This window comes from Miniopterus schreibersii, assembly GCF_964146895.1.
Source record: "Miniopterus schreibersii genome assembly, chromosome: 7".
Taxonomy (NCBI): Eukaryota; Metazoa; Chordata; class Mammalia; order Chiroptera; family Miniopteridae; genus Miniopterus; species Miniopterus schreibersii.
Genome location: NC_138108.1, coordinates 4,651,573 through 4,679,126, shown reverse-complemented (window position 1 = coordinate 4,679,126; position 27,554 = coordinate 4,651,573). Strand labels below are relative to the sequence as shown.

The 27,554-nt window shown below is 34.5% G+C and overlaps 2 protein-coding genes across 3 annotated transcripts in view; one reads left to right on the top strand and one right to left on the bottom strand.

The window, feature by feature from the left end:
* PSMD1 (proteasome 26S subunit, non-ATPase 1) overlaps window positions 1-27,554 on the top strand; it is a 74,174-nt gene that overhangs the window by 25,249 nt on the left and 21,371 nt on the right. The window contains exon 17 of the mRNA XM_081143270.1: window positions 25,971-26,085. Coding sequence (XP_080999396.1) covers window positions 25,971-26,085 — 115 coding nt within the window. The remainder of the gene's footprint in view (window positions 1-25,970; window positions 26,086-27,554) is intronic.
* Window positions 4,941-18,253, bottom strand: HTR2B (5-hydroxytryptamine receptor 2B). Of its 2 annotated transcripts, XM_081142699.1 has the most exons (4): window positions 18,082-18,253; window positions 16,626-17,216; window positions 9,789-9,989; window positions 4,941-6,165 (listed from the first exon to the last, which is right to left on the bottom strand). In XM_081142699.1, exons 2-4 carry the CDS (start codon window positions 16,972-16,974, stop codon window positions 5,276-5,278), a joined length of 1,440 nt encoding a protein of 479 aa, XP_080998825.1. In that variant the 5' UTR covers window positions 16,975-17,216; window positions 18,082-18,253; the 3' UTR covers window positions 4,941-5,275. The 2 variants fall into 2 exon arrangements, with proteins under 2 accessions (XP_080998825.1, XP_080998826.1); XM_081142700.1 differs by lacking the exon at window positions 9,789-9,989.

The following is a 27,554-nucleotide window of genomic DNA, read 5'->3' as shown; positions in this document are numbered from 1 at the left end:
TTTATTTGGACACTGCTTGTTACAGCATATTTGTGATGAGATTATACCATAAAATAAGTTCCCAGGGTACATGTTGGATGAGTCAAGTGTCTCATGTCCTTTTAATCTCTGGTAAAGATTTTCTACCCTGAGTTCCTGGGAGTGAAGCTTTGTTGTAAAGATTGGTGTATAACTTGAGAAATATTTATTGAATATCCACTGTGAACTGATTACAGGATCTTCTCCATTATATCCCAGGATAGGAAGCTATCCAATTACTGCAGGCCATAAAATATTTTCTTTCTATTATGGATAAAAATGTTGAGTGAAACAGCAAAGAACAGACCCATATGGCATGCTAATTGGTTTCTCCTTGTACCAGTCAGTTTTGTTGAGTGTGGTTGTTCAACCAAATACTAATGTTCACTGTGTTGTCCTCTAACCCCCTTTTGTCCAGTTTGTTCATGAAGACACTAGAGAGCCTTCACTAAATTCTAAACACATGGTATTACACAGCTAGTCTGGTACCTCCAAGACAAGATATGTGATTAGTGGCTTACTGTTTTTTAGTAAATCTGTAGATGTGTCAATTGTTCATTGATTCCTTTTCTAAGATCTCACAGAACCTATGTGTTAGGCTATTCTACGTTTTTTCAAAAGATCTGCAACAGAGTCCACACTTTTAATTTCTCAAATACTGTTTCTTGAAAAGATTCTTTCTGAACATTGGAATATTGTATTTAGTCATTTACAGGCTTGTACCTTTGCCATTTTCTGTTTTTCCTCAGATTTGTCAGCAGTGGTTCCATAATTGCATTGACAAGTTCTGTTTCAGGGAGGTGGTTCATTTCGCTAGAGACTTGAACACACTTAAGGCAGTCATTCTCCTCACCTGTTTTGCATTTTGACCCATCTCACATTACTTTTTATCTTTCTCGTCTAAAAATCATTCTCCTGGGAGAAAAGATGGAAGAAGCAAAATGGAAGTTGAATAGTTCTATTTCCTTCCTGTCATCTTTGATACGTCATTCTAGCCGAACTGTGACCCTTACCTTCTTATATTTTTGCTCTAGAGTTTCCACACAATTCAAAAACAAAACAAATGATTTTATTATTGCCATCCAGAGAGGTTTGCGTATTTTAAAGGTTTTTATCAGGGACCTAGATAATTTTAGTATAGAAAGCATATCTTCTAGGTACACTCTCAGTAACTATTGGCTTGTGTAAAGAACCCTACTCATGATAATCTCTGTTTTGTTTTTTGTCAGTATTAATTCTCCCTGTGAGTGACTTTGTATTTCATGTCATAAAATCAGTTGCCTAGTGTGCATATTCGCCATATAGGAAGTTGATGAGCTAATTGAAAACTTTCTCATTGCTCTCAAATTAACAAAATTCACTTTGCCCTTGGATTCCTGTAGCTCACACATGTACTAATTCCCAGTTTCAGCAGCAGATGTCTCCCATGAGTTGCTTTTATTTTCTTATTAACTTTAATATTTGGAAAGTTTACTGTCCTGTCTTTTAAGAATAGTAAATATTTTCTGATGCATCATCATTTACTTTCTTAATGGGTTCCATTTTATCATTTCTTCCCTGGTAGATGTTGCTTTTAAAGTAACTGCAGACATTTGGCCTTCTTGAACCATGTTTTAAGGATTTATTCCTTCATTTTTTGCTGTGATTTTTTTTTAACTTTTTAAAATGTGTACTTACTGAACAAAACATTGCAAACATATCAGTAAATATGTATTTGTACTTCAGCAACTAGTATGAAATTGTCTCTGTGGGAAACAAAAAATTCTTATGTGTATCATCTCCTTTATTCTCCGGATAGTCCAAGGAGTCGTAGTATTTTCTCTCTTTCTCCTGATGTCTGTGGGTTATTTATTCATAGTGTATATGATAAAAGTAGAAAATTAAATTGAAAAGCATTCTTGTCATTGAAATGAGCCTAATACATTTTTTATCTAATAATTAGGTAATTGTTGGTCCCATTGTTACCAGTCTAGTCAGCAGGTTTTATTATTATAGCAAGTCTTTGGTCAGTACTGTACTTGGCATTGACTGAAACCCAATTGGAATTGACCAGAATCTGAATTATTTTAATTTGACATTGGAAAGGAAAATGAAGAAAGAAATTAAAAGAAGCATTGGTCTTTACATAGTTGAAAAAATTTTCTATAATGGTGAACAAGTTAATGACCTGATATAGATCTTAAAATTAGACAGTCTTGGAGGTCCTTGGTCATCTTTGCTATGACTTCAGCTGTTACAGTTTGAAACTAAATAATTCTCGGTGTATACATTAATATGTTTTCAGATATGGATGGATCTTGCTAGATGTAAGGGAGATTCTTGGTGCAGGTATTTTAAAGCCACAAAAATAGGTTCCTTGAATGTAAAAATGTTGCAATCAACTACTGCCAAATGCATGAATTATCTTTACAATATCTCTATTCAAAATTGTATATCAATTTCATACATATTTTTGGTATGCTGTTCTCTATTTTTGCCTCAATATCTTTGTGTATAATTCTAGGTGCTATAACTTTCTTACTTTTTTTTGTGTTTTTCATTCTTTTTTCTACACCTTTGTTTTTTCCTTTCTATTAATTAACAAATATGGAATAGAATGAAAACTTTTTTTCAAAATTATTTTTCTAAAGAGGTACAACCTATTCCTTTTCTTTGAGAGTAAGACTATTAAATAGAGTTTTTATGTTGCCATAGAGGTGATTAACTTTTGAGATTTGCTTAAAAGTTAAAGTATTCTGAAATACAAATATCAGTTATGTATCAAAGTGGTAAAGATTTTGTGCTGTATTTCACTTTTTCAGAAGTAGTTTATGTTGGGGTTGTATTTCATTTTCTTAGAATCTTCTGGAAGTAGTAGAATGCTCCCATTAACTATAGAAAGATTTCTCAGCTAACTGTAAGCAAAAACTTTTTTTTTAAATCCTCACCCAAGGATATTTTTTTCCATTGCTTTTCAGAGAGAGTGGAAGGGGGAGTGAGTGAGAGAGAGAAAGAGAGAGAGACACACACACACATCGATTGGTTGCCTCCCAAACGTGTCCTGACCGGGGACTGGGGATCAAGGATTGAGCCTGCAACTGAGGTATGTGCCCTTGGCCAGAATCGAACCCAGGACCCTCAGTCCACAGGCCAACACTCCAGCCACTGAGCCATACCAGCTAGGGTGCAAAGACTTTTTTTTTAAACAGGCTAAATAGTTTAAATGTCTAATAATTAATTTTATATGTATGCATATGTTTAAGCACACACACAGATTTGGAGGCAATGTAGAGCATGTGGGAAAACAGTCCTACTCTAGATTGTCTAGGGGTAGAGCTTGGCAGTGTGATTGCCATCTCTAGTAATTAGGTTTCCTGAAACAATTATAGATACTAGATATCTTCAGATACATAAAATGCAGTTAGAGTGGTATTTGAAAACTTAATCTCACAAGACGTGGCAAGAATATAAATATTAACATATGCCAAATCCATCTTATTAGTGACTAGAACCAAAACTGAAAAGAATGGGGTTTTTTGTTAATGTTTTGATTTGTGGTTTTTTTAGGAACATAAATTATTTTACCTCTTATTTGATACAGCCTACCTGCTGAAAAATCTTAGACTGGTGGGACAAGTGCATAAAGCTTTGATAATTCAGGAATTAAATTTGTAAGATATACTCTTTTTAGCAGATAATATGGAGCCTGTAAGATCTATGTATTAGAACCAGGTTTTAGAACCAGGTTGTAGGAAAGAATTTTGCCATTTGGAGAATATATACCTGGTTTACTTGAGCTGAGCTTCTCAATAGCCAACATATTTCTTGAAGTAATATTTTAAAACTGAGTTGCACCCTGTTGCCCTGAGTGTGGCTCAGTTGGTGGGAATGTCGTCCAGTGCACTGAGAGGTTTTGGGTTCTATTCCCAGTCAGGGCTCATACCCAGATTGTGGGTTCAATCCCCTATCAGGGCACATATAGGAGGCAGCTCATCGATGTTTCTCTCACATCGATGTTCCTCCCTCTCCCTCTCCCTTCTCTCTCTAAAATCAATTAAAAAAACACCCTTGAGTGAGGATTCAAAACAAAACTGAGTTGTATGGAGAAGGAGAGCAATAGGATAATAGGTTGAGGCATGAGAAGGGGTCAACTTGAAAAGAAAAGGCTGAGATATGGCTGTCTTCACTGCACACCCCCTCAGCCTAAATTTATGAGAGTAGCATAAAAATAAAATAACAAAAGTAAAAAGAAGTGTCTACCATTTATAGAGTGCCCACATGTATTCACTCTCCTAAGAACCCTATGAAATGCAGATGAGGAAACAGGCTCAGAGAAATTCAGTATCTTTTGTAAATTCAATCTGGTAGCTAGTGAGCGACACAAAATGGATTTATTCCCAGGTGTAGTGATGCAAAATTGAATGATGAGAAGGTAAATCAAAAATGTTTGTGCCCGAAGTTCAACCAAGTCTTTGGCCAATCTTTGGCAGCCGTGGTCTCAGTTTATGAGACCACTGAAGTTTAGGTTCCTGGATTGAGGTCTAATGCCTCCAGTTTGCACATGTTCTTTAAAGAACATAATGAGGTTTAAGGTACCCAAGACTGATTTTATTTGTTTTCTCCCCCTCTAATACCCCCACCTCTGCTGAATACATCCCTGGTATGAGCCATTTAACAAACAGCTCCAGTTCTAAGACCCTATTATTTTGTATGATATCCAACTACTGTCCTCCCTACCCTTCCATCAAGGCAGTTTCCTGATCAAAGCCGGGTTGTGACTATGTCTAACTAAGCCAGACTGTAAATGGCTATCTTAACTTCTTATCTCCAGATGTGATCATTATACACTTATTGATAGGTCCCTGTTCCTATCACTGTTGTTATGCCTATGCTTTTAAGGCATTGAAGACAAGGATAATACTTGTTTTGTTTTATTTCATTTGTAGCACAGCTTTGCATACAAGTAGGAACTAAATAAATTCTAATGAAGACATGTTTTAGGCCTGAAATTTATTGATTTATTTAATTTTATTTCATTTGAATACCTCAGTGTTTAACCAGAGGACTCAATTATTTTAATTTGCAGCTGTACAAAATGATTTCTTTCATGTAGTAATTGTCTCCAAATAAAGAAAATTGGATAATCTTAATACATAACTCTTAGTGTAAAGAGATGATATGATACATGACTTAAGTCCTTTATATAATTCTTTGTACAGTCATATCCACTTCCTCCTCCTCCTAATCATTATATTGGATGAAAGCTGTGCCATTTTTTCTATACATAACTGACTTGCTCTTCACCTTTGTCACCTTCATTTTCGGTGAGAAGAAGTGTATCTAGTAGCATGATTGAAGAAGACTGAACGGTTGAACTTCGGAGCCTCCTTGGGCTCTGGTACATGGCAGGATTAATCCCATTTCGCATTCCACGTTTTATGAAAAACTTAGAGTTCTCTGCTGTTGGATTCCGGAAGATATTACTGGAGCATTTTCTACGAGTTTTTACAGATTTTGTGGCCCGGTAATTGCAGGTGATGTATCGGCCAAATGCATCCCTAAATGTCTTGTTGAAGAGGGTGTAGACCAAAGGATTCACTCCTGAGGAAACGTAGCCTATCCATACAAATATCTCCAGGAGCATTTTGAGAGTAGTCTGGTTGCAGGAATCACATAAAACTAAAGTTACATTTGTAATAAAAAAGGGGCACCACATAAGCAAAAAGAGGAAAAACACAATCCCTAGAACCTTTGAGGCTCTCTGTTCGTTGGAAATGTTCTGCAGTGACTTTTTTCCAGCAGTGGACATTCTTCGCATAAGCATATCGTTGCTTGAGTTGGGCAGAGTTTTGTCCTTGTGAGAACCATTCAGCATTGCCACCTTTTCAGGTGAGGAGCAAGGTGTTTCGTCCCTTTGGAAAACTGTGGACACAGTCAACCACGTTAGGCGTTGAGGTGGCTTGTTTCTGACCAAGTAAGTTTTCTTCTGTAAAGCATGGATAGTGAGAAAGTAGGTCACAATCATGATCACCAGAGGTATAAAGAAGGAAGCCAGTGAGCCGAAGAGCATGAAGTTGCCGAAACGCTCTCTTGTCATTTCACAAGTGATGTTATTTCGATTAACTACATCAGTTTTTATCCCTTTAATAGGGACTGGAACAGCAATGCCTAAGGAAAAGGAAACAAGATAAACTAAGTTAATTTTATGACCTTTGATTCTTAAATAGTTCCTTTTAGAGTTTATTTTAGTGATTTTATGTGGTTAATATATTGTAATTTCTGGTGCCCACAATACAGATTTTGTCAAAACACTTAATCAATGGAAGATTTGACACATAGAACCTAAATAAGCAAACCTGCTGTTTTTAAACAGAGATTGGCTCTAGTGATTTCAAGTTTGTAATTAAAGCGTCCCCAAAGCTATAATATTTTCATGGAATGGTAAAGAATGTCTTCATTTATTCTCCATTCCTCGTAATCTATACTTGTTTTTTTAATCTATCCTAGATTAAAGAAAGGGAATTCAGGAGAAGCTGCTTTTATCTTAATGTCCAAAGATCTAAGAGACTTCAGAGTATGTTTATGAAACATCTTAATTCTAAATCAGTATCTGTTATCTTTTTAACAGATAGTTTTATCTTTTGATGTTTGTGAATGTCTTTGACTCTTTTCTTTGTACTTCTTAGTGAAAACTAAGGGGTTCCTTGTTTTTAAAAAATGGTACTTAAAATTTTGAGAGTATATGAATTGTGAAATTTATTTTCAGGATTGAGTTCCTCTAATAGATATGAAAGAAATGTACCTCGTGCTAATTTTCTAATACTTTAAATACCATAAAGTAAATATTTAAATATGATCATGCTTGGTGAAGTAGTTTATTAGGAAGACAAGTAACACAAGGGTTAGTCTGAATCTTTTTCCTTTGAAACAGCAGATATTTAAAAATAAGTCTGAATTAATCTTTAGAAACCTCTAGAATCCTTGTGTTTTATGAATCTAAAAGTACTCCATTATCTGCACAGCCTTTTGTGATAGCATTAGACCCCTTGACGAGAATGTTTTCCTCAAACCCTTTCCAAGTGGAGGCCACTGCTTTTTCTACTTTTCCACAGGACTGCCACCAGAAAGAGGATTCTGTGTACTTACTCTTCTACACTAGGGGTCAGCAAACTGCAACTTGAGCGCTAAATCTGGCGTTCCTTCTGTTTTTGTAAATAAAATTGTATTGAACCAGAGACATACTCATGGTTAGCGTATTTCTATGGCTGCTTTTGTTCTGCTGCAGAGTTGAATAGTTGTGGCAAAGTCTGCAAACCCAACATATTTACTATTTTGCCCTTTACAGAAAGAGTTGGCTGATCCCTGCTCTACCCTCTTTACTTCTAGGTAATCATTCCACTGTTCTTTGCCCCCAAAACACTTCCCTTTTCAAGTCTATTTAATTCACTTATACCACTCTGTTCTCCATTTTATCTGCCAACCTCCAGGACATTTGTCCGTCTTGCTCGATAGCTCCTTGTTATAGTCTTCCTCTCCATTCTTCCATGGCTGTCATCTTCTATGTCTTCATCCCATGGATGACCCTTCTAACACCTTAATTTTACATTCTTCTCAACTCTAATTATTATTTGCACTCCTGAAACCTTTTATAAGTCCACTTAAAATTACCCCATATGTAAAATCAGGAACTCTGATAGTTGGGTTTCTTGCCCTGCCCCTCTTCATCACTTTAGAATGTCTCTTTGCTGTTACCTTGACCTCTGGTCTATCCTTCCTTCTCTGTTTTCACATTCCATTAACCTCATCAGGGCTCACATCACCTTCTCAAGGAGATAGGCTATTGTATTGACCAGCGTGTTGGTCAGCACAGCAACGTTTACGTTTCCGCTGGTACTTTGTATACCCTCACTTATTCTCCTTAGGACCTCACTGCCGCCATTGTCACCTAGGACACCTGCAAATCCAGAGGAAAGTGAGCTCTCTTCGGCACTTTGCAGAGTTTAAAAACTGAACTAACTCCATCATCTGCTTTTTCTTTTACAAAGTTACTAAATTGTCATTGGTCCTGCAAGACAAAGTGTGATGAAATGAAAAGAGCATTGATCTTGGCCTTGGTGCTGAAAAGCTGTAAGAATTCTTAAGCCAACCACTTAAAACCTCTAGTTTTTTTTCTCATCTATAAGAGAAAAGAGTAGATTTGTAAGATCCCTTCCAAAGCTGTAAATCTGGGGTCTTTTTATTGTTTTATTCCTGCATACTTGTAACTGTATTAGTCCAATCTATTTATATATCTTCCTTCCTTGAGCGTAAAGGTTCTCTTTCTTATCATCCTCGTAGTCTTAGTACCTAGCACATCATAGGTACTCAATAAAAACTTGATCAATTTAAAAATTCATGTTATCTGGCCTTGATTGAGGTAACACATCTACCAACAGGCGGTTTATATATTGGCTTGATCATATTTCACAGTTTCAGATGTTTTAATTCTTAAGAATGCATTTCTCCCGTTTTCCTCTTGCCTTTGCCCACTCTCCCGCCCTACCCCAGCACCTGCCTCCCGTGGTCTCTCTTTCCTCTTCCTCATTGCGGTGAGCTTAACAAAGACGTGGGTCGTTTGACATGAACTTCTTTAGGTTTCCTCCTTTCCACTTTAAATTTGGTAATTGTCACCTATTATCTCCCATGCTGTTTCCCTAGCTACGTTTTGGGGATCCTCTTCTGCTCTGTCAATCAGCCTCTGCCCCCAAAACTAGCCTTTTCTCACTGTTTGAAAATCTCCATTCTTAGTAGACTTTTCCTTGACCCTGCTTTCTTCCTCAGCCAGAGAAATAACACTTCTTACTTTTACCTCTAGACTTTTCAACAGGTTTGGCCCTGATATCATTATTTCAAGAATATAAGGTCAATTTTACTGTCTTGCTTTTTTGCCCCAGTGTTCTTATTCTGATTGGAGAGAAGTCACATCTTTTTCTTGCTTTTAGCATTCTAGGTCTCTCTTGATTTTTTTTCCCCCTCTTTGAATGTTTTATACCATGAAGAAGTGAATCTGCTCTTCAGACTTGAATGATCATAGTAATTGTTGTGAATCTGTTTGTTTCTCTGATACTAACTTATAAGAGGTTTGAGCTATTTATGCTAAGGTATTATATTATAGCAGCTGTCTTTGCATATTAAAGATGGGCATAGGGGCATAAATCAGTTTAGAAGAAATCTGATTTCTTTCTATAAATTGTTTCCAAATCATTTGCACCTCTCTTAAAACTTCTGATTTACCAGATTCAGAACACTTAGACAGTCATTTACTGCCTTTAGTAGGTGCATACTTGCTTCCATGGTGAATTTGATCTTTGATACCTGCATACGAAATACTTGGGTAGTTTTTTCTCTTTTCTATTTATCTTCTTAGATGTGATCTAAGATGCTTTTGTTGTTGTTTTAATATTTTGGGGGCATTCTCTGTGCTACCTAGACCTTAATGATCTGTTAACAAATATGAAAACTGTTTTTACTCTTCCTACACATCAAAAATCAGAGCAGGAAGGTCTCTCAGTAAACATGAAGATGGTTCTTTCTGAGTCCATGAACTTTTCTGCTTTTTCACACTTTTTTCTGATCGTATGGTTTAGAAGCCGTATGATGAATGTACTGGCATAGAAGCTTATGTTGATGTATCAGTAGGCTGCCTTGACTTCTTGTCCTGAGTTTCATGGCCTACCAGGCCTGGAATTCTCCTAGCTAACTGGAACCAAAGGCTATATACATGACCCCACATCCTGACATTCCCCACATACCTATTGAAATTAACCACACCGCTGTAATCTTGATGAATGCTGTAGCTCGTGAGTTATATTGATTGGCCTGGATTGGCTTTTTAATGGCTATGTAACGATCCACTGAAATGGCACAAAGATGCATAATGGATGCAGTAGAAAAAAGAACATCAAGAAATAACCAGGCAGGGCATAGAACAAGTGGGAGGGGCCACATAGCCTCTGAAAGAAAGAAAAACAACAAAAATGTGTCTTCAGCAAAATGGCAACCTTCAATCTGCAGTGTTTCTTCAAAAGTGCTACACATTTTTTAACCCTTTTGTTTATCTGAAATTTAATGAAAACTCTACAAGTTAATGTTTAACTTCAGATAATAGAATCAATAATATTAAATATACTTCTGTAGATTGTACCTTCTAAATACATTTTTATTGTTTTTATAATAATTACAACCCTTTTCTAAATCAGCATTGTAGCGTTATTTTTACCTTTGCTGTTTTGTCTGTTACTTTTGTGATCTTTTAAAAATTTACAGAATGTTGCACCAGGAACTTAACCTTGCTATTCAGATAAAATTTATTTTTAAGCTGCATGATGACTGCATTAAATGAATAGAAATCTTTTATACAAAACAAAAAGAAAAAAGACTTACCTAATTGCCTAAATCGATTCAGGTAATCTAAGAATTTATACAAATTAAAAACAATTCTAGACATTCTCAGTTATAAAGGGACTTTTTTCAGTCCATATACTTTCATTCTAAAATTATTTTTTAGTTAGTGTTAATTTCATAGGCTCAAGGTAAGAATGGTTTCTTACTATTCAGAATAACAGTAGAAGATTCAGTTGGTGTGGTAAGATAGGATAACTATTCCAAAACTTTTTTATTAGGAGTTTCAATTTGCTTTAAGAATTTATTATTTCTTTTATTTGTTGTAATATATTATGTCCAGCTTATTTCCATAAGAACTTATTATTTTAAATGAAACAGTTGTAGATTTACATAAAAAGAAAGAAAAGTGTATCTAAGAGTCAATCTATGGGAAATAAGTTATTAGATATTTGAACTAAATTACTGCTACTCTGGGACTCTAAATTTGACTTTTTCATAAAAACTTAAAGACAAAAGAGGGAAAACATTTAAATTATATAGCATTTGTTGTCCTACAAAAAGAAAGCACACAAATTTTCTCTGAAAAAAAATCACATTTTGTACCTCTTTCCCCCGCCCACTTCCAAATTAAACTCAAATAAGAATTTAATTTCAATAGGGTTTGAATAATGGCATTTCTATGGTTGCCTGAAATAATTACAAATTGATAATTATAGAAGTAAAACAAGTCTTAGATGAGTCTTAGATTATAGATAGTTCATTATTTATCTAAAATATTAGTAACAGGAAGCATTTATCTCAGTCTATTGAGATCTTGCTTCCAGGTGTATCCTCTCTGGCTTAAATACATTTTTTTTTAAATATGTCTTTGTTGATTTCGGAGGCAGGAAGGGAGAGGGAGAGAGACAGAAACATCAGTGATGAGAAAGTCATTGATCGGCTGCCTCCTGCATGTCCCCTACTGGAGATCGAGCCCGCAACCCAGGCATGTACCCTGACTGGGAATCAAACTTCAGTCTCTTGGATCATAGGTTGATGCTCAACCACTGAGCCACGGCAGCTGGGTTGCTCAAATAAGTTTTTATAAAAGTTCAAAAAAAAGTAGTAGCACAAGTGTTTTGTTGTTTACAATGAAGACTTGTATGCTTTAGATACAACCATGCCAAGGGGTGATAGAATTGCCATTCATGTACATAAGTTTTTCTTTGTCTCCCAGACAAGGTTCAACAACCTCATATGCATTGGCCTAAGTCTGATATCTTCCTTAGAAAAGAGGTCTGGCAATCATCTCAAGAATTTATACGCGTATTGGTTAAGACCCAGTTATTCTGTATCATTTAATATGAAATACAACTTTTAAAAAACACTGAGTTCTGCCTTTGTCCCTAGAGAAAATTCTATGGCTCTCTTGTTAGAGTTATTTAAGATATAAATGTTGGCTGTTTGTCAGATATTACATCTTTGGTTGAAGTAATTTCTCATTTCATTTGAGAAAGAGTAATAGAGATTAAGAGTATGTATTCTAGAGTCAGTTCTCCTGGGTTCAGATCATGTCTCTGTTATTTATTTTTATGTCCTCTCATAAAATGGGGATGGTAATACCATTTTTATAGGATTGCTTTGAGTATTAAATGCAATAATACATGTAAAGTGTTTAAAACAATGTCTGGCATAGAGAAAGCATTCAATAAATGTGCTATTATTGTTTGACAGAAACTGTCCAACTAGCCCAGCCATTAAAACACTCCTACTTAGAAACAGTAAGCCATATCATCAGTTTAAAATCAGTATGTTTATCTCCTGCTTCCGTCCAATTGAACCTAAAGCTGTACTTCAAAAACAGGGTATAAGAACATGTTTAAATGTTCAACTTTTAATTTGTCATGAAAGTATGCCTTTTACTAAAGTTGAAACTATTTTATATATAAATTGCCAAGAAACACAACCTGTATACGTTGCAATGCCTGTTTGTTTGTTTGGGGGAGGGTGCTTTGTACCTGATGTAAAATCCTGAATTTTTTAATCAGAAACTGGTTTTTAACAAACCAAAATCATTTCTTGATGAGAGAGATTCATTTGACCTGAAACCTGCTTACCCTTTGGGTAAGTTTTTAGTTTGGAAAGCCAAGTTATAGCATCAGTTTAGGAAGTAATTCACATCAATCTTTAAATCTGGGGCATAAGAGAGTTCCTTTTGGAGGACTTAAAAGACTTATTTTTAAAGCTATTCCTAGAAAGCTATGCCTATAGAGTTCACAGAGTTCATGAATGGATTGGAGCAAGACAAATTCGAAATAGTCCTAATACCCCAAAAGGATATCGTTTTCTAGTATACATTTTTTTAATCTCAGAAATGTTTATGTTTCTATACTTGCTTTCCAGGAAAGAGAGACATGGATAAGTACTTCAGTTTTTATTATGAAGATCCTGTTTTGTATTTGTTGTTTTTCCACTACATTTGAGCATATGAAATATTCTGGGGTTAGATGTCTGATATGATAGTGTTTAAAATGTTTCAAATGATTTAATACTTATGAAAATTTTTCGTTGGTTTTTAAATTTTCCACTTTCCAAAAATAAGTGCGTTTAATTGCTTTGTTCCTTCATTTAAGAATTGGGTAGAACAGCATTTCATTGCATAAATTAGTAACTGATTTTGTTTTTAATTTTAATATACATCTGTTTCATCTCTGTTCAGACTCACATCTAAACTAAATCACATATATTTAAGTATATAAACCCTTTTGCATACTGTACTAATTATTGCCAATTATTAGTGCCCATAATATCCTGGACCCTACTTAATTTCAACTGATACCTGCAATGTAAGATTTAGCATATCCATATTATAGGCAAGGCAGTTGAACTCTGATATGTTAAGTGGCTTACCTAAGTCAACACAGACCAGGATTCAAAGCCTGGGTGTCTTTCTTCAAACACCCTCCTAACCCCCCCAATCCTTTAGCTATTTTATACACCCTCTTTCAACTGTACCACAGATACTGTTTCAACTTACAGATCATGAGACATGGATTAAAATTTGTTATAAATAAACTGATAATGACAAATGGATGACCAAATGCTATATATTCTCTTTACATTCTGAATCATTTATTTAATGAGGAAAGGAAAAGTTTGGAGAAATCAAAACTTAAGCTGTAAATTACTAATTTGTGATCATGAATTTTAGGAATCTGTATTCAAGACAGTAACAAACTAGAACTGCATAATGAAGATATTAAGTCCAGTGCTCCTAGAGAGGGAGAAGTGACAGAAAAATTGACAGAGCACAACTCATTTGAAAGACCATGTTATGCCAGGAATCGTAATCTTGGTAAAATAAACAATATATAATCAAATATTATGTAAATCATTGGTGGAATAAAATAGTCCTCAATATAAACGCCACTTTTTAAAATTCAGTGCTCTCCCTTTTTTAAAACTTAATTTTATTCGAATATTAGCTCGTATAAATAAAGTCTTCATTGCTTTAATTGAATTTCCCTGAGATAACTAAAATCACTCATCATCATAGGGTAGTTAACTTTTTATGTGTATAGAACTAGAGATACTTTTGTTTGTACAGACATCAGAAGTTCTGAGGATTCTCTGCAATGAGAGAAAATACACAAAATCTGTTCCTACCATTTACAGTTAGAAATTCTTATAAATGCATTAATTTAGAAAGTCTTACTGATTGTTAGCATGTGAAAGGCTGTCAAAAAATCTTAGTATTTGAAGTCAGGTCTCTCTTTATAATATGTGCAATTCCTAATTTATGAATTCATTGTTTTGAAGTTTTTTAGAGGGCAGCATGCATTTTCTTCATATACTTTCTCATGAAATACAATTTTTTCAATAATGAATTAATGCAATAATGTTTTAAATAGTCGTTAAGTTCCCAGGTTGGTTCATTTTTTTAAAAAACCTAACCCTACTATACAGCTTAATTACTGATAGTAAAAGTGTTTGGGGCTATGAAAGAGTTTATTTTGTAATTTAAAATTAACAAATACTGGGTGTCCCAAAAAATATATACATCCTTTAACAGCTGATATCAATTTTGAAAATGAAATGTATATTAAACACTACCTTTATAATTATTCAAAGTGTGTGTATACACTCTTTTGGGACACCCTATATTTGAAAGAATGTAATATAGTTAAAAATCATATGTTATTTAGTACATAAACAGAAAGACGTTCCACACATGTTAAAATATGTTGGGTTTCCTGCTAACTTTTATTGCTAAGAATATCTTGGGCCCCAAAACTTTAAATAATATAACATTAGTTTCCAGTTGCTGGATACCTACTATTTTCCTGTGGAATACATGGAATTACCTCCTTTATCTGTTCTTGTGTTTCCTTTGTCACCTTACTTTAATACTATGGAACTTTGCCTTTTCAGATTCCTTAACTATTTAGCTGACAATTTATTAGTATATATCACAGTATTTTATGTATAGTAGATGTTTGATGTTTATGGACTCATGGATATTAAGTTAAAATTTACTTCCACATAACTCGTTCAATCTCATTTATTTAATATATCAATTAAATTTTATAATAGTATGAGATGAGCATTTTAACATTTTCTGTATGCCAGCAAAGTACAGCTTAAGGAGTATGATTTTACACATTAGGCCACTATTGTGTGTATGGAGGTAAGAGCTTGAATCCAATACCTGTATAATCTTTACTAAATATGCATAAATGTTCCTACCTAATCCTCATTTACTGTATTTCTTTTAAATTTTATTGAGAATTAAGATTGTCTAGGTTCTCCTTTAGAATAAGATTTCTTAATTGTTTTTCATGGTTATGTGTAGCACTAGATTATTCAAAAGATTATGTCTGACTTTATAAAAGGGAGGAGGGTGGGTAGGCAGCATGGATGATTAAAGAACCTGTTGAGCAGCAGAACCTTGTTCACTGCTTGCTCTGCCTCAGAAATTAATGCCTGGGTAAATGTTGGCTTAGAATGGGAAGTTTCAGCCTGTCACCATTCGATTATATTTGGGGGATCAAGTACTTAATTTTAGATACCTTTCTATAATTATAAAAATGTAACATTTCAACCTGAATATAATAGTTGGAATGGCATTTTTTCTTGACCTCCTAATATGCATTGTAGTTAAACAAATTTTACTCTTATAACCTGAAATATTTTTATCTTCACCATATAAACATAATTCCAAGAAGCCCTATTCTCACACAAATAATCATTTTTCTTGAGCATTTAATGAAGGGAATATCAATTTACACCAAGCATTGAATAAGTTAAATATCCTCTTAATGCTGATTCTCAGGAATCCTCATAATTCATCAGCAGAATTATTTGTGTTTACTCACATTCTATAACTAGAGATAATATACACAAATCAGAAACAACATCACTTTAATATTGTCTTTTCATTTTAACAACTTTCAGAGTCAAACTACATTTTTTTATTGTAATAATTCAGGTATTGGTCACTTATTTTAATAACCTAGAGGTCTGATTCCTCTTACATATATATCAAGGACATGAACGGTCAGAAATCATAAAAATTAAACACATGGGTCATCTGTTGGGACACTCTGAGCCAGACTATTTCCTTCAGCAACTAAACATAATTTTTTTAAAACATGACATGTGTAAGAATTGTGTTTAAGTCTAAAGTACACAAACTATAAAAAGATATAACAAGAAGTTTTAGAATAATTCTAATTTTATGGGGGTTTAGTGATTTAAATTGAAATTTAGTGATTCAAAGGCCGTATCAATAATTAACCTAGCACATAACTGTTACAGAAGTGTCCTAGCTATGGCTTTGTAAAGAAAAAAAATATTAATAATGGGAAAGTTGGAGTATATGTCTGCTCTTCACTATAAATTTTTTGGTAATATCTGCAGAATCTATGAATATTGCTAACTTGGATGACTTGTGAAATTATTTTATTAGTTGGCTAAGGAGGGAGTAGAATTGCTTCTAAGAAATTATTTTTTGCTCTTTAAAACTGCCATAGAAAACCTGAAACTAATATAATATTGTACGTCAACTGTAATTGAAAAATAAACTATGATTTAAAAAAGAAAGAAAACTACCATAGAAAATGATGAAAAATGAACTGTTTACTCACTGTATGTTTAAATAGTCCAGGTCCATCTTTAAAGATTAAGCAAGTATTCATTTCTCTAGTACTGTATCATAATTCTTTGATTTGATGACAGGAATAAAGTGAAATACTTGAAATACTTACCAAACATTATTGTCAAGAGGGCAGTTGGCATCACAAATATTCCAACCAGCAAATCAGCCACTGCCAGGGACATTAGAAAATAATTGGTAGCATACTGCAGCTTTTTCTCCAGTGAAACAGCCAGAATAACAAGTATGTTTCCACCAATTGTGGGTATTATCACCATGAGTATCAGAAGAGCTGACCAGCGTGGCTTGTTTCCCTGCTCCTCACCAATCTGTTTCATTTCCTCTGGTATCGATTCTGTCTGTAATCCAGACCAGTTAGAAGAGATTAAGTGATCAGATGAGCTCTGCAAAATGAGCCCAGGAATTGTGCTTTGTTTGGATATTCTGTAAGAAAGAGCCATTTGCTACTTTTCTGCGATTTGATCCAATTCCAGACACTGGTCAGCATGGTCAGTGACTGAACTGGTCATCTGCTTTTTTAAGGTATTGTACCCATGCCAGATACTTGAAGCCGAAGTTGATTCCTTCCAGGTTCTCTAAAATGAGAGCGTACATGCATTGGTCCATGTCTGTAGATAAGGCCAAGTGTTTAGTATTCTGCAGAGGCTCAGGTTTCAGAAGGCTTAGTGAAAGAAACCAATAGCTGTAGAAAAAAAAAAGACTTATTTATTAGTTTCTCTTTTTTTCCTGTAATGGTAGAGTTGTGTTAGAATTTGAATGTCATAGAGTTCTCCCTAGTTATAAAAAATATATGGATTGCATTATTTTATTTATTGTCAAAAACAGAAAAACACTTGAACTTAGTAGCCTCTCCCTTCTCAATGGGTCTCTTGTGCATTTGTGACAGTGCAGCCAGTTTCTACAAACATGTTCCTGATATTTCAGTTGTTACCTTTACTTTAGAATATGTACAGAAAGAATAGAAATGTCAAAGCAAATAGTTCTGAATTGAACTTTTTGGTACACAGTAGCCACACACCTAGAAACACTCAGCCCACCCAAAGTGTACCTTTTTTACCAGCTAGGAATTTTTATTTGTAGTTTGTTTTTTTCGGACCAGACTAATCTTAATACTGATACAAATGCTGTTTTCATAAAGCATTTTAGGACTCCTTTAGTTTGAAGAAGGAAAAAAATATAGGTATTACTAGGATCCAAATAATTGTTTTTAGTAATTTCATCTTTTAAAGAAAGCATGTTTCTGCAACAGATATTTTCCAAATTTATCACTTTTTGCCAAATTTGAACCAGTTTTTTGCTTGTTTGTTTTGAATAGTAATTTTTTTTCTTTACTTTCTCAGTTTCCTTGGAAAGGAGAGGAAGCTAAGAGGAAGATTAAACCATTTATTCATAAAATCTACAAATCTCATATTAAAATTTTTTCCTTTAACATTAGTAAACTTTTCATTTTGTTTTTCAAACTACTAAATAGAAATGAAAGATTATAGTAGCAAAATTTTTTAAGGGGAAAAAAAGATTAACTCTTTTATTATTTGTGAAACACTCACCTCTTATTTGCTCATTTCCGTTATCTGCTCAGACCGCTCGCTGCTGTGACTGAAGTCCTCCTCCCGTGGACTTTCTCTGAGCCTCCAGCCCTGGCACTTGAAAGTAGTGAAACTAATGTGTTGTAGAGCTGTAAGCGTGCCAGGGAGGTAATTTCCTCTTCGATACGTTCGTTTTTAGAGAGTAGCAGCATTCATTATAATTCATAAAACCACCAGTGAAATATGTTGAACCAGTTCATGACCCTTATTCAAGTTATATTGTTAAGAGCTCTCTTTAATATTTGGGAAATTATAATAAACTCTTGTCATTTTAACTTAAGATAGCTTTGTTTTGGATTAACCCTGGGCTGTTTTTCCCATTTGGGAAAAAATAAGATACAGTCTAGAAACTGTAGAGCTTTCATTCTGTGAAGAAGCTGCCCTGTGAGCCATGTAGCGATTTCTAGAGTTCTAATTGCTTGCAATGAAACAAGATTCTTACCCAGTTTTTTGTGCCTTTGCTATGGAACATAATTTGCTCTGGTTGCAGCCTTATATAGAAGAGCACAGAAAGGTCTGGATTCTACATGTATACATAGGCTTTAGCAGAAACTTTTTCATTGCTTATTTTTAAACAAATGGCCTCTGAATCTGAGAGTTGGTTCACTGGCAGTTTTCCCCCCACAGATATATTAGGGAAAGTATATGATACGTAATGAAAATATATTTCTGCCTTATTTCAGAAAATGGGTATAAAAATTTTAACAGCTATGTTACCTATGTTTTCTCTAAACCGTAACACTAGGTTGATACTAGAACTTTAGCATTCTCAGTTTCCTTTTGAAAAGATCATCATAGATCACTTGTATTTTAAAATTAATTACTTCTAGATCAGCAGTAGTATTTATACCCTTTTTCCTCTTCAAATTTATATTTCTTAGCTTGTGTGATTGTTACTGGAAAATACTTGGTTCATTTCAGTTCTGCTGAGCATTTCAGATTTTATTCAATGTTTGCTGCTTTTTTAAAACTCAAAATTCAATATTTTAGAAAAAATACTTGCTAAGAATTTGAGGTGAAAACAAAATAATACTCAGGAACAATCAGATGCCAGAATTTCCCCATAGGAATATGGAAATATTTTTAAATACTGCTTTATTATGAAATTACAATTTGATATCTGTGCTTGTGCAGGCAGATAGGGGGCTGCAAAACAAATAATGTCATATTGAAAATAGCAGCTCCGGTATATTCAGTGAAAAGACTTGTATGAAATAAACCTTCATTGATTTGTGCTTACAGATAAAAAATTTTTAAATATTCTGTATATTATAAAATACTACCATTATTACTATTATAATACTTTGTCAATACTAACCCCTCTCACCCACATTCACTCACTTTTTAAAAAAAAATCTTAACTAAAAATAGTTAAAATTAGTACTTGGATTATTTTTGAATTTTTAAATTAGTTTAATGGCTAAGGAACATAACTAGTTAGAACAACTACTTATTTGGCAACCTCAAGTTATTCAAAGCATAGCTGAGAATCAGAAAGAAAGCAAAATAATAATAAAGAAGTAAATAAAAGGGTAGACAATCTCAGTTTGCAACTAAACCATGTTCTAAAACTTCATGCATGTGAGATAGAAGGTAGCTTGTAAGTCCCTACTCCAGATCTTTTTGCTCTACGCACACACTCACAAAACCTCTCTTCCCTTCTTTAATGAAAATAACATTTGCACGTGGTGGTAAATCTAAATAGTCCAAAAGAATGTTCAGTGATAAATTCACTCTTGAGATAGTTTTAACGCACGTTTCCCTACCCACTCCAAAGTAGAATAACAAATTAAAAATTGGACAAGCACTTTGATAATAACAAACAGGGTCAACTGAAGAAACAGGAATTAAAAAGTATAGATGTGTAGGTCTACTCAGAGACTTACAGCTCTCATATAACTCAGCCTTCCACAACTATATGTGATAGAATAATTGATGTCATAGTGGTGACTCCCACATTTATAAGGAAAAGTTAAATCATCTTTATTCAGCTGTTTTGGGTGGCAGGAATATGTGACATGCATTTTAAAAAAAGAGTTCCAGCTAGGCGTGGCTCAACGGTTGAGCATCTGCCTAGGATACAGGGGATCTCGGTTCGATTCCTGGTCAGGGCACATGCCTGGGTGGCGGGCTTCATCCCCAGTCGGCATGCAGGAGGCACCCGATCAATGACAACTCTCTAATCACTGATGTTTCTATCTCTCTATCCCTCTCCTTTCCTCTCTCTGGAATCAATAAAGATTTTTTTTTTTTTTAAATAATAGTAAAATAAATAAAATTTTCTTTCAAAATGATTTAAAGGTCAAGTGACATTTCAAATATGTGGAAATTTCATTTGTGTAGAATTTCTCATTTACCAAGAACTCCAGACAAATTCTAATTAAAGTAACTTAAAGGCGAGATTCAGACTCTCTCTCTCAACATAATTATCACTGACTACTAACTTCATAAAACAAGAAACAACTAGATCTTATGTACACTGCTAGTCCTACCCCTCCAAAGAGGGGGAGGTGGAGAGGAAGGATGTGAGAGAATGCAACTATGTTTAAATGACATAAAGAAACCAATAGAGCAGATATGGAGGGAAAGAACAGAAGTTCAGTTGTAAACATTTTGAGTTTGACATTTTTTTAAGACATCTAACAAAAATACTAAGTAGGTCATTGAGCACCCAGAGGTTACCGGTTTCATTCCCGGTCAGGGCATGCCCAGGTTTCCGGCTTGATCCCCAGTGGGGGGCATGCAGGAGGCAGCAGATAGTTATCTCTCTCTCTCCCTCTCTCTCAAAAAAAAAAAATCAATAAAAACAAATTTTTTAAAAAAGAGAAAAAGAACATTCAGTGAGGTTGGAGAAAATCCAGCAGAGTGTGGTCTAGTAGAAACCAAGAGAAGAAACTATTTTTTATTATTATTATTTTAATCATCATCTGAAGATATGTTTTATTGATTTTTAGTATAAACTATGTACTGTAATTCCCAAATTTGTATCTCTAGTTTGGGCCTTTCTTCCAAATTCCAGACTCATGTTTGTTGACCTACTCAGTATTTTTGTTAGATGTCTAAAAACAATCTCAAACTCAAAATGTTCAAAACTGAACTTCTGTTCTTTCCCTCCATATCTGCTCTATTGGTTTCTGCATGCCATTTATACGTAGTTGCATTCTCTCACTTCCTACATTTTATTCATCAGGAAATCTTGTTGGTTCTTCCCACCTTCTCCCACACACACGTCCATCCTTCTCTCCCCCCTCCCCTTTGGAGGGGTAGGACTAGTAGTGCACATAAAGTCTAGTTGTTTCTTGTTTTATGAAGTTAGTAGTCATTGATAATTATGTTGAGGTCCATTAATTCATTCTGAGTTTCAAAATGGTGATGATATAATGTTATCATTTATTCATTTAACAACTTACTTTGAAAAAATTTTATGTATACATGGATTATATGCATGTATATGTTTGGATAAAGACTAATGTGCAGTTTTGCTTTCAGAAAATGTTTGCATTCTGATCATTGCTTAGATTCTTTTGTCCTTTTAAAGCTCCCTGCTAAAAAAAAAATTGAAATAAAGAATATTATGATTTTGTAATCTTGAGGAGGCTGAATGTCTAAGCTAATTTGTTAAAGAGTGAGTCCTTCCTTGTCTTAACACGTCCCTGAAGAATGTGTCAGAATTGGAACTGTTATTCGGCTGAGAAACTTCCAAGAATTTTATGTGCTTTTGAGTTTATAGTCCTCACGACCTATTATGGTCTTTATGGTAATCAACTAGGTAGAGCTCTGCATTACACTCCCAGTGTTTATGTTCCCAGGCAAAAATTTTTCTAAATCTCATGAAATTGTTAATGCCCTATTCTAAGTATAATTTTTAGCAAGTCGGGATCATAAAATAAATGAAGTGTTAAGATACATTTAGGATAAGGTCTTTGCTGTGAGTCTGTTTTCCCTAGAATATCCCTCCCTTGCTTAGAGGCAAGTGACTAAGTGTTCTATGTGCCATTAGCTCCCTAAAAGGTTGGTGAGGTAATCTGGCAGTCAGAACCCTGAATATAACCAGATTTTTTGGTTTAATATCCAACTTGCTTTATGTTTTGAATGAATTTTTGGGCATGAGTTACCTTACCTTTTTAAAAAATAAGAGTCCAAACTATAGCATGCTAGTAGCCAAATTCCTGGTTCTGACCCAAAGACAATTTCCAGTTATGCATCTAGATTTCAGTGGTTATGGTATAGTATTATACTTTACCACACTGCCAACTCTCCCCAGCATGAATTAAGTAGAGCAGATACCATTTTATGGGTAAAGCAGTTAAGGTTCAGATTGCCGCTCTGTTAATAAATGTCTGCACTAGAATTTGTACCCAGGTCTTTCTGATTCCAAGCCCATGTTCTCTCTACCACAACTGAAGACAAGGGAGAAAAGAGCAGAAGGATAATTTAAGGAATCACTGTATTATTTCCAGTGAGAAAAGATTGGAGCCTAAAACAGGCAATGAAAACAGAAACAAGATTTAAAGGTTTCACTTGACTTGGTAGATTAGATGTGGGGAGTGAGGGAATAAAATGATTGAAGATGTGAGTTTCCTGGGTGTGTAGATGAATGGTCATTGTGGGACAAGCAATTTAAGGGAAGCGTGCTCTTTATTTCTCTTTCTGTGTGGAATTCTGTGTTGATTAAAGTGTTTGTGGTGTATTTAGCTAATGATATTCAGTAGGTCCTTTGAAATTTAGGATGCTGCTCAGATTATTTGGAGTCTGTGGTTGATATTATTGATTTGAGAGAGAGGAAGGGAGAGGGAGAAAAACATGGGTGAGAGATAACCATCTATCTGCTGCCTCCTGCAGGCCCCCTACTAGGGATTTAACCCTTGACCGGGAATCAAAATGGGAACCTCTCAACCAGCTGAGCAACATCCACCAGGATGGGGCCAGGGGGGTTGTGTGTATTCTTAATTCCTTTGTCATTGTGTTCATCATGTGGCACTTGCCTAATGAGGATTATAAGTTCATAATTCTACCCTGAGGTTTATGGCCACACTAAATTCCCACTGTGATCGACCCCATGTGCCTAAGAACCGTGTTTCTGCCTATATACGTACATTTCTGTACTTTTTGCTCTCTAGTGAAGAGATAAGTTAGAATAAAGACACCATATTCTTGACAGCATATTGATTTATTAATATGATTTAACATTGAGGTTGCAGAAAATATTCAGTAAAGAAACAGTGGTTAATAGTCAGTATGTTGAAAGAACCGACTTCGTATGTGCAGTTTATGGTAGGATGATGTGGCAGTGACTAGTGCATAGGCCCTTGCACAATTCCTGCTCTGTGGAAGGTTTATGCAAATCGTAACATTGGCAAGATGACTGTTAGCTCCAAGCCAAGAAATTTTATTGAAACTACAAATCAGAACTGCTCTAGTGTGCATTTTATTGTTTTAAAGCGGCCTTCCCTAGACTATACGTGGTCTCCCTACTGGGAACTTCAAAGCACATAAAATTCAGAGACACTCAGCCCTTATGAAGTAACACTCGCAGGTTCTTGTTAACTCTACCTTCTTTTATTATCTAGCTGAATTATAAACTTAAGGGGTAAGAGGAGCAGTGAAGGGTTTGATTATTTCTCCCAGTGGTTAACCATTAGGCCTTGAACTTAGTAGAAAATACTTGTTGGTTAAGTCTCTAAATATAAATTTAGTTTGGCTCCCTTTGTCTTTTTACTAAGTAATAAAATAAAAATTATTTTATTTTTAGTACCTAGCACTGTGCTAATAATTTATGGAAATATAGAAGATACTCTCAGCTCTCGGCCCTTGAGACATGTGCAATCTTGAATGGTATTTGTAATTAATTAAACAAAATGCTTGAGCGTGTCAGAGAATTTGGGTATCAAACTATAGACAAAGCTTTAAGTTCTTAGCCTAACAGAATTAAATAAAAGTTAAGTGGATGGTCTGTCAACTACAAGTGGCAGAATAACTCCCAACAGTCTCTTTGGGTAATACCACTTTAAATTTTATTTTTATTTCATAGGAATATTTCTCATTGAAGCCATAGAATTTTTGTAAAGTGGAGCAGATCCTATGGTCTTTTTTGCAGGAGAAAGGGACCCCAAAGTATATGGTTAATTGAACCTTATGTAAATTATCCCAGCTATTTGTAGATGAAACAGAAACTTGAACATGGGTTTTTGACTGCATGGCTTCCTCTTATATAACTTATTATTTATCTCAGTGTGCATATAAGTTATTACCATATTTTTAGTTATTTGTTCATTTGCTTTTTTTATATTATTCCTGCAAAATAGTCAAGAAAAGTTTATCTCTAATTACAGAAAAGAAAATGTAAGTGACTTGCCTAATGTTATGTAGTAAGAAATTAGCGAACTAGGGCTGGAACCCAGATCTTGTTAGTATATTCCATATTGTTGCTATTAGTATTATTTCCAAGTTATTCATACTAGGAAACTTACTCAAACTGAGAACATTTTTAAGAAAGGGTGATGGACTCCGTTGTATGGGGAAATAATGCTACCTTCCCTTATAGCAAAATTCCACTCTCATAGCCAGTTTCATAAACTTGGCTCTGCTCCATTTGAAATTTGAATTTACCAGTCACTGGAGTTTGAGGCTAAAGAACAGTTCCAGCATTGAATTATAGATTTGAATTGGTCTGTAGGTGATAACTGCTTCCATTCACAATGGGATAGTCTTTGTTTTAATTTTTATTGAAATGTAAATATGAATAGTCTTTTTTAAAACAGATTCTATTGAAGTATAATATACATCTGAGAGCATGCTCATGATCATTACCCTGCAACTTGATGAATGTTCACAGCTGAATACATCTGTGTAACCAGCACCTAGTTCAAGATTATTACCAGCCTCCCATAAACTTTCCTTACACTCTCTTCTAATTACTACCCCTGTCCTGCTGCCCCTCAAGGGTAACCACTATAACAAGAGTCTTTTAGAGGTCAGATACTTCCTTAGTCAGGGTTGTCTTGTTTCTTTTCTTTGTCACAAACATAAGAGGATGACAAAAGAACAATTGCTCTATTACTTCTTATCAACACAAAAGTAATTGCTAAAGACAAAAGAATATCAAAATTTCCTCATTATCAACGCTTACTTGTTAGTTTAATATTCAACCAGGGTAATGCTGAGAGATTTAAATCTTTTATGCAGCCCTAGACGCATCTCAGGTTCCATTCCAGTCAAAGGCACTTACCTCGGTTGCAGGCTCCATCCCCTAGGAGGCAACCAATCGATGTGTCTCTCACACTGATGTTTCTCTTTCTCTCTCTCTCTCTCTCTCTCTCTCTCTCTCTCTCTCTCTCTGAAAAGCAGTAGAAAAAATATCCTCAGGTGAGGATTTAAAAAAATAAAAAAAAATAAAAAAATAAATCTCTTACGCAGCTTTGGAAATATCCTAGAATCTCTATAAATGACTTTTGTCTTCTGAAACAGAACACAGAGAGTAAGGAAATATAAGAATGCATGTAGAGCAAGAAGTGTGCACCCCCCGCCCCCCATGGTTATTCCCATCTATGGAGGAGGCACGAGGGAATGAGTAATTCTGTAAAGCAGAATTGTGATTGAGAAATCACTGATTCATTCTTCTTTCTTTGCACATATTCTCTGAATATTGAAGATAGTTTTATCATATCAGTAATTAGAATTCTATAGATTTTTAATTCTGCATTTTCTGTGTTAAATATAGATGTTGTTTCCCAAAACTTTAAAAAACTGGTTAAAATGCTCCCATCTTGACTTAAAATATGTTATGTATAACACTGTCTTCACTTTCTGTTTCTTTTTTTTTTTTTTTTCCACTTTCTGTTTCTTATCAGGACCCCTGAACAGTGCCCCAGTGTTGTTTCATTGTTGTCAGAGAGTTATAATCCTCACGTGCGTTATGGAGCTGCCATGGCCCTGGGCATCTGCTGTGCTGGTACAGGAAACAAGGTAAAGCCCAACACCAATGGGATCAGTTCTTTCCTGGCGCCAGACTGTTTTCCTTCACAGAAAAGTTTATGTAACAGCTGTAAAAATATGAGTGTGGTGTGATCTGTAAGACTTAACTTGCCTCACAAAGCTCCCCAGAACTTCCTTATTTTACTGTGCTGGATGGCTCAGAGCTGTTTAAGAACAAACTACCACATTATGAGGCAGAAAATGCTGTTGATTTTGGTTATTTTACACGTTTAATTTGCAGAATTAGTATTGTGGAAATCAAGGTTCTCATCTTAGGCCACCAAAATCAATTGATTCCTTTGGTTTGAGTTTTTGTTGTCGTTTTTTAATTTTTAGTAAATTTATTGGGGTTGGTTTGGTTTTAAGCAAATCATTTAACTGCTATTTGCCTATTTTCTCCTTACAAACTTAACGAGATATTTTTGTTAAGCCTTTAAAAGTGACAATTAGTTGGGTTAGACAAGTCAATGATTTGAAAACACAATTCATGAGATTCATAAAGAAATACATTATTATTGCTTAAATAAGTATTTTTGATTCACAGCAATAACATAATCATCATACTTTACCTTTTATAGGAAAAAATATCCTCAGGTGAGGATTATAAATAAATAATGTTTTCATTTCTTTTGGGTAAGAAATTCTTATATCACAATGTATCTTCACTTTTATTAGAAATGTCATTGGGTATATAAAATGCAGTTTATAGAAATTGACCTTCATATAGTTGGATGTTGTACTGAGTATTTCCCCTCTCAGGTCTTTAGTAGACATTTTTATCAGTCCTCATAAGTTAAATATGAATTAGACTTTTGTTTTCTTTCCAGATTATTCTAAACTTAATATCTAGGAGCAAATGTTCTTTGAGACACAGCATCTGACATGTTAATTCAATGAAAAATTTTTATTATTTATACTAAACAAGTCTGCCTTATTTCCAGATAGTTTGTATGATCTTCATATCAATATCTATCTGAAGTTTGGTGCTTTGGTTATTTTTGTTTCTTAAAAACCTGAAACATCTGTTTATTCTAAAATATATATTTAATGTTATATTACACCTAAAAGGTGAAGTTAATGTCTTTTAACTTGTAAGTTGGAAATTTGGTTATATTTTTATCATGACTACTTCATAAACAATATTGACAACATATGAGTAATGTTTGAAAAACTTACTCCTCTGCACAAAGTCATTACATTTTTTAATGAACTGGAGAAAGAAAGCATGTATCTGGTATGTGTAATATTTGTTAACAGCTCTCATTTTTAAAAACAAGTAAATATAGTCATGCAGCACATAACAATATTTGGATCCCATGAGATTATAATGGAGCTGAAAATTTCCTATCACCTAGCGATGTCGTAACCGCCATTGGTAAGGGCACCGCATTACTCATGTGTTCGTGGTGATGCTGGTGTGAACAAAGCTACTGCACTGCCAGTCCTGTAAAAGTATAGCA

What these genes read in the sequence shown, in the direction of transcription:
- HTR2B (XM_081142699.1), bottom strand. Translation starts at nt 16,974, where the DNA reads ATGGCTCTTTCTTACAGAATATCCAAACAAAGCACAATTCCTGGGCTC. An exon ending in CCTCTTGACAATAATGTTTG is followed by an intron (nt 9,990 to 16,625) that starts GTAAGTATTTCA and finishes TCTTTCTTTCAG; the next exon opens with AGGCTATGTGGCCCCTCCCA. An exon ending in GGTGTGGTTAATTTCAATAG is followed by an intron (nt 6,166 to 9,788) that starts GTATGTGGGGAA and finishes CCTTTTCCTTAG; the next exon opens with GCATTGCTGTTCCAGTCCCT.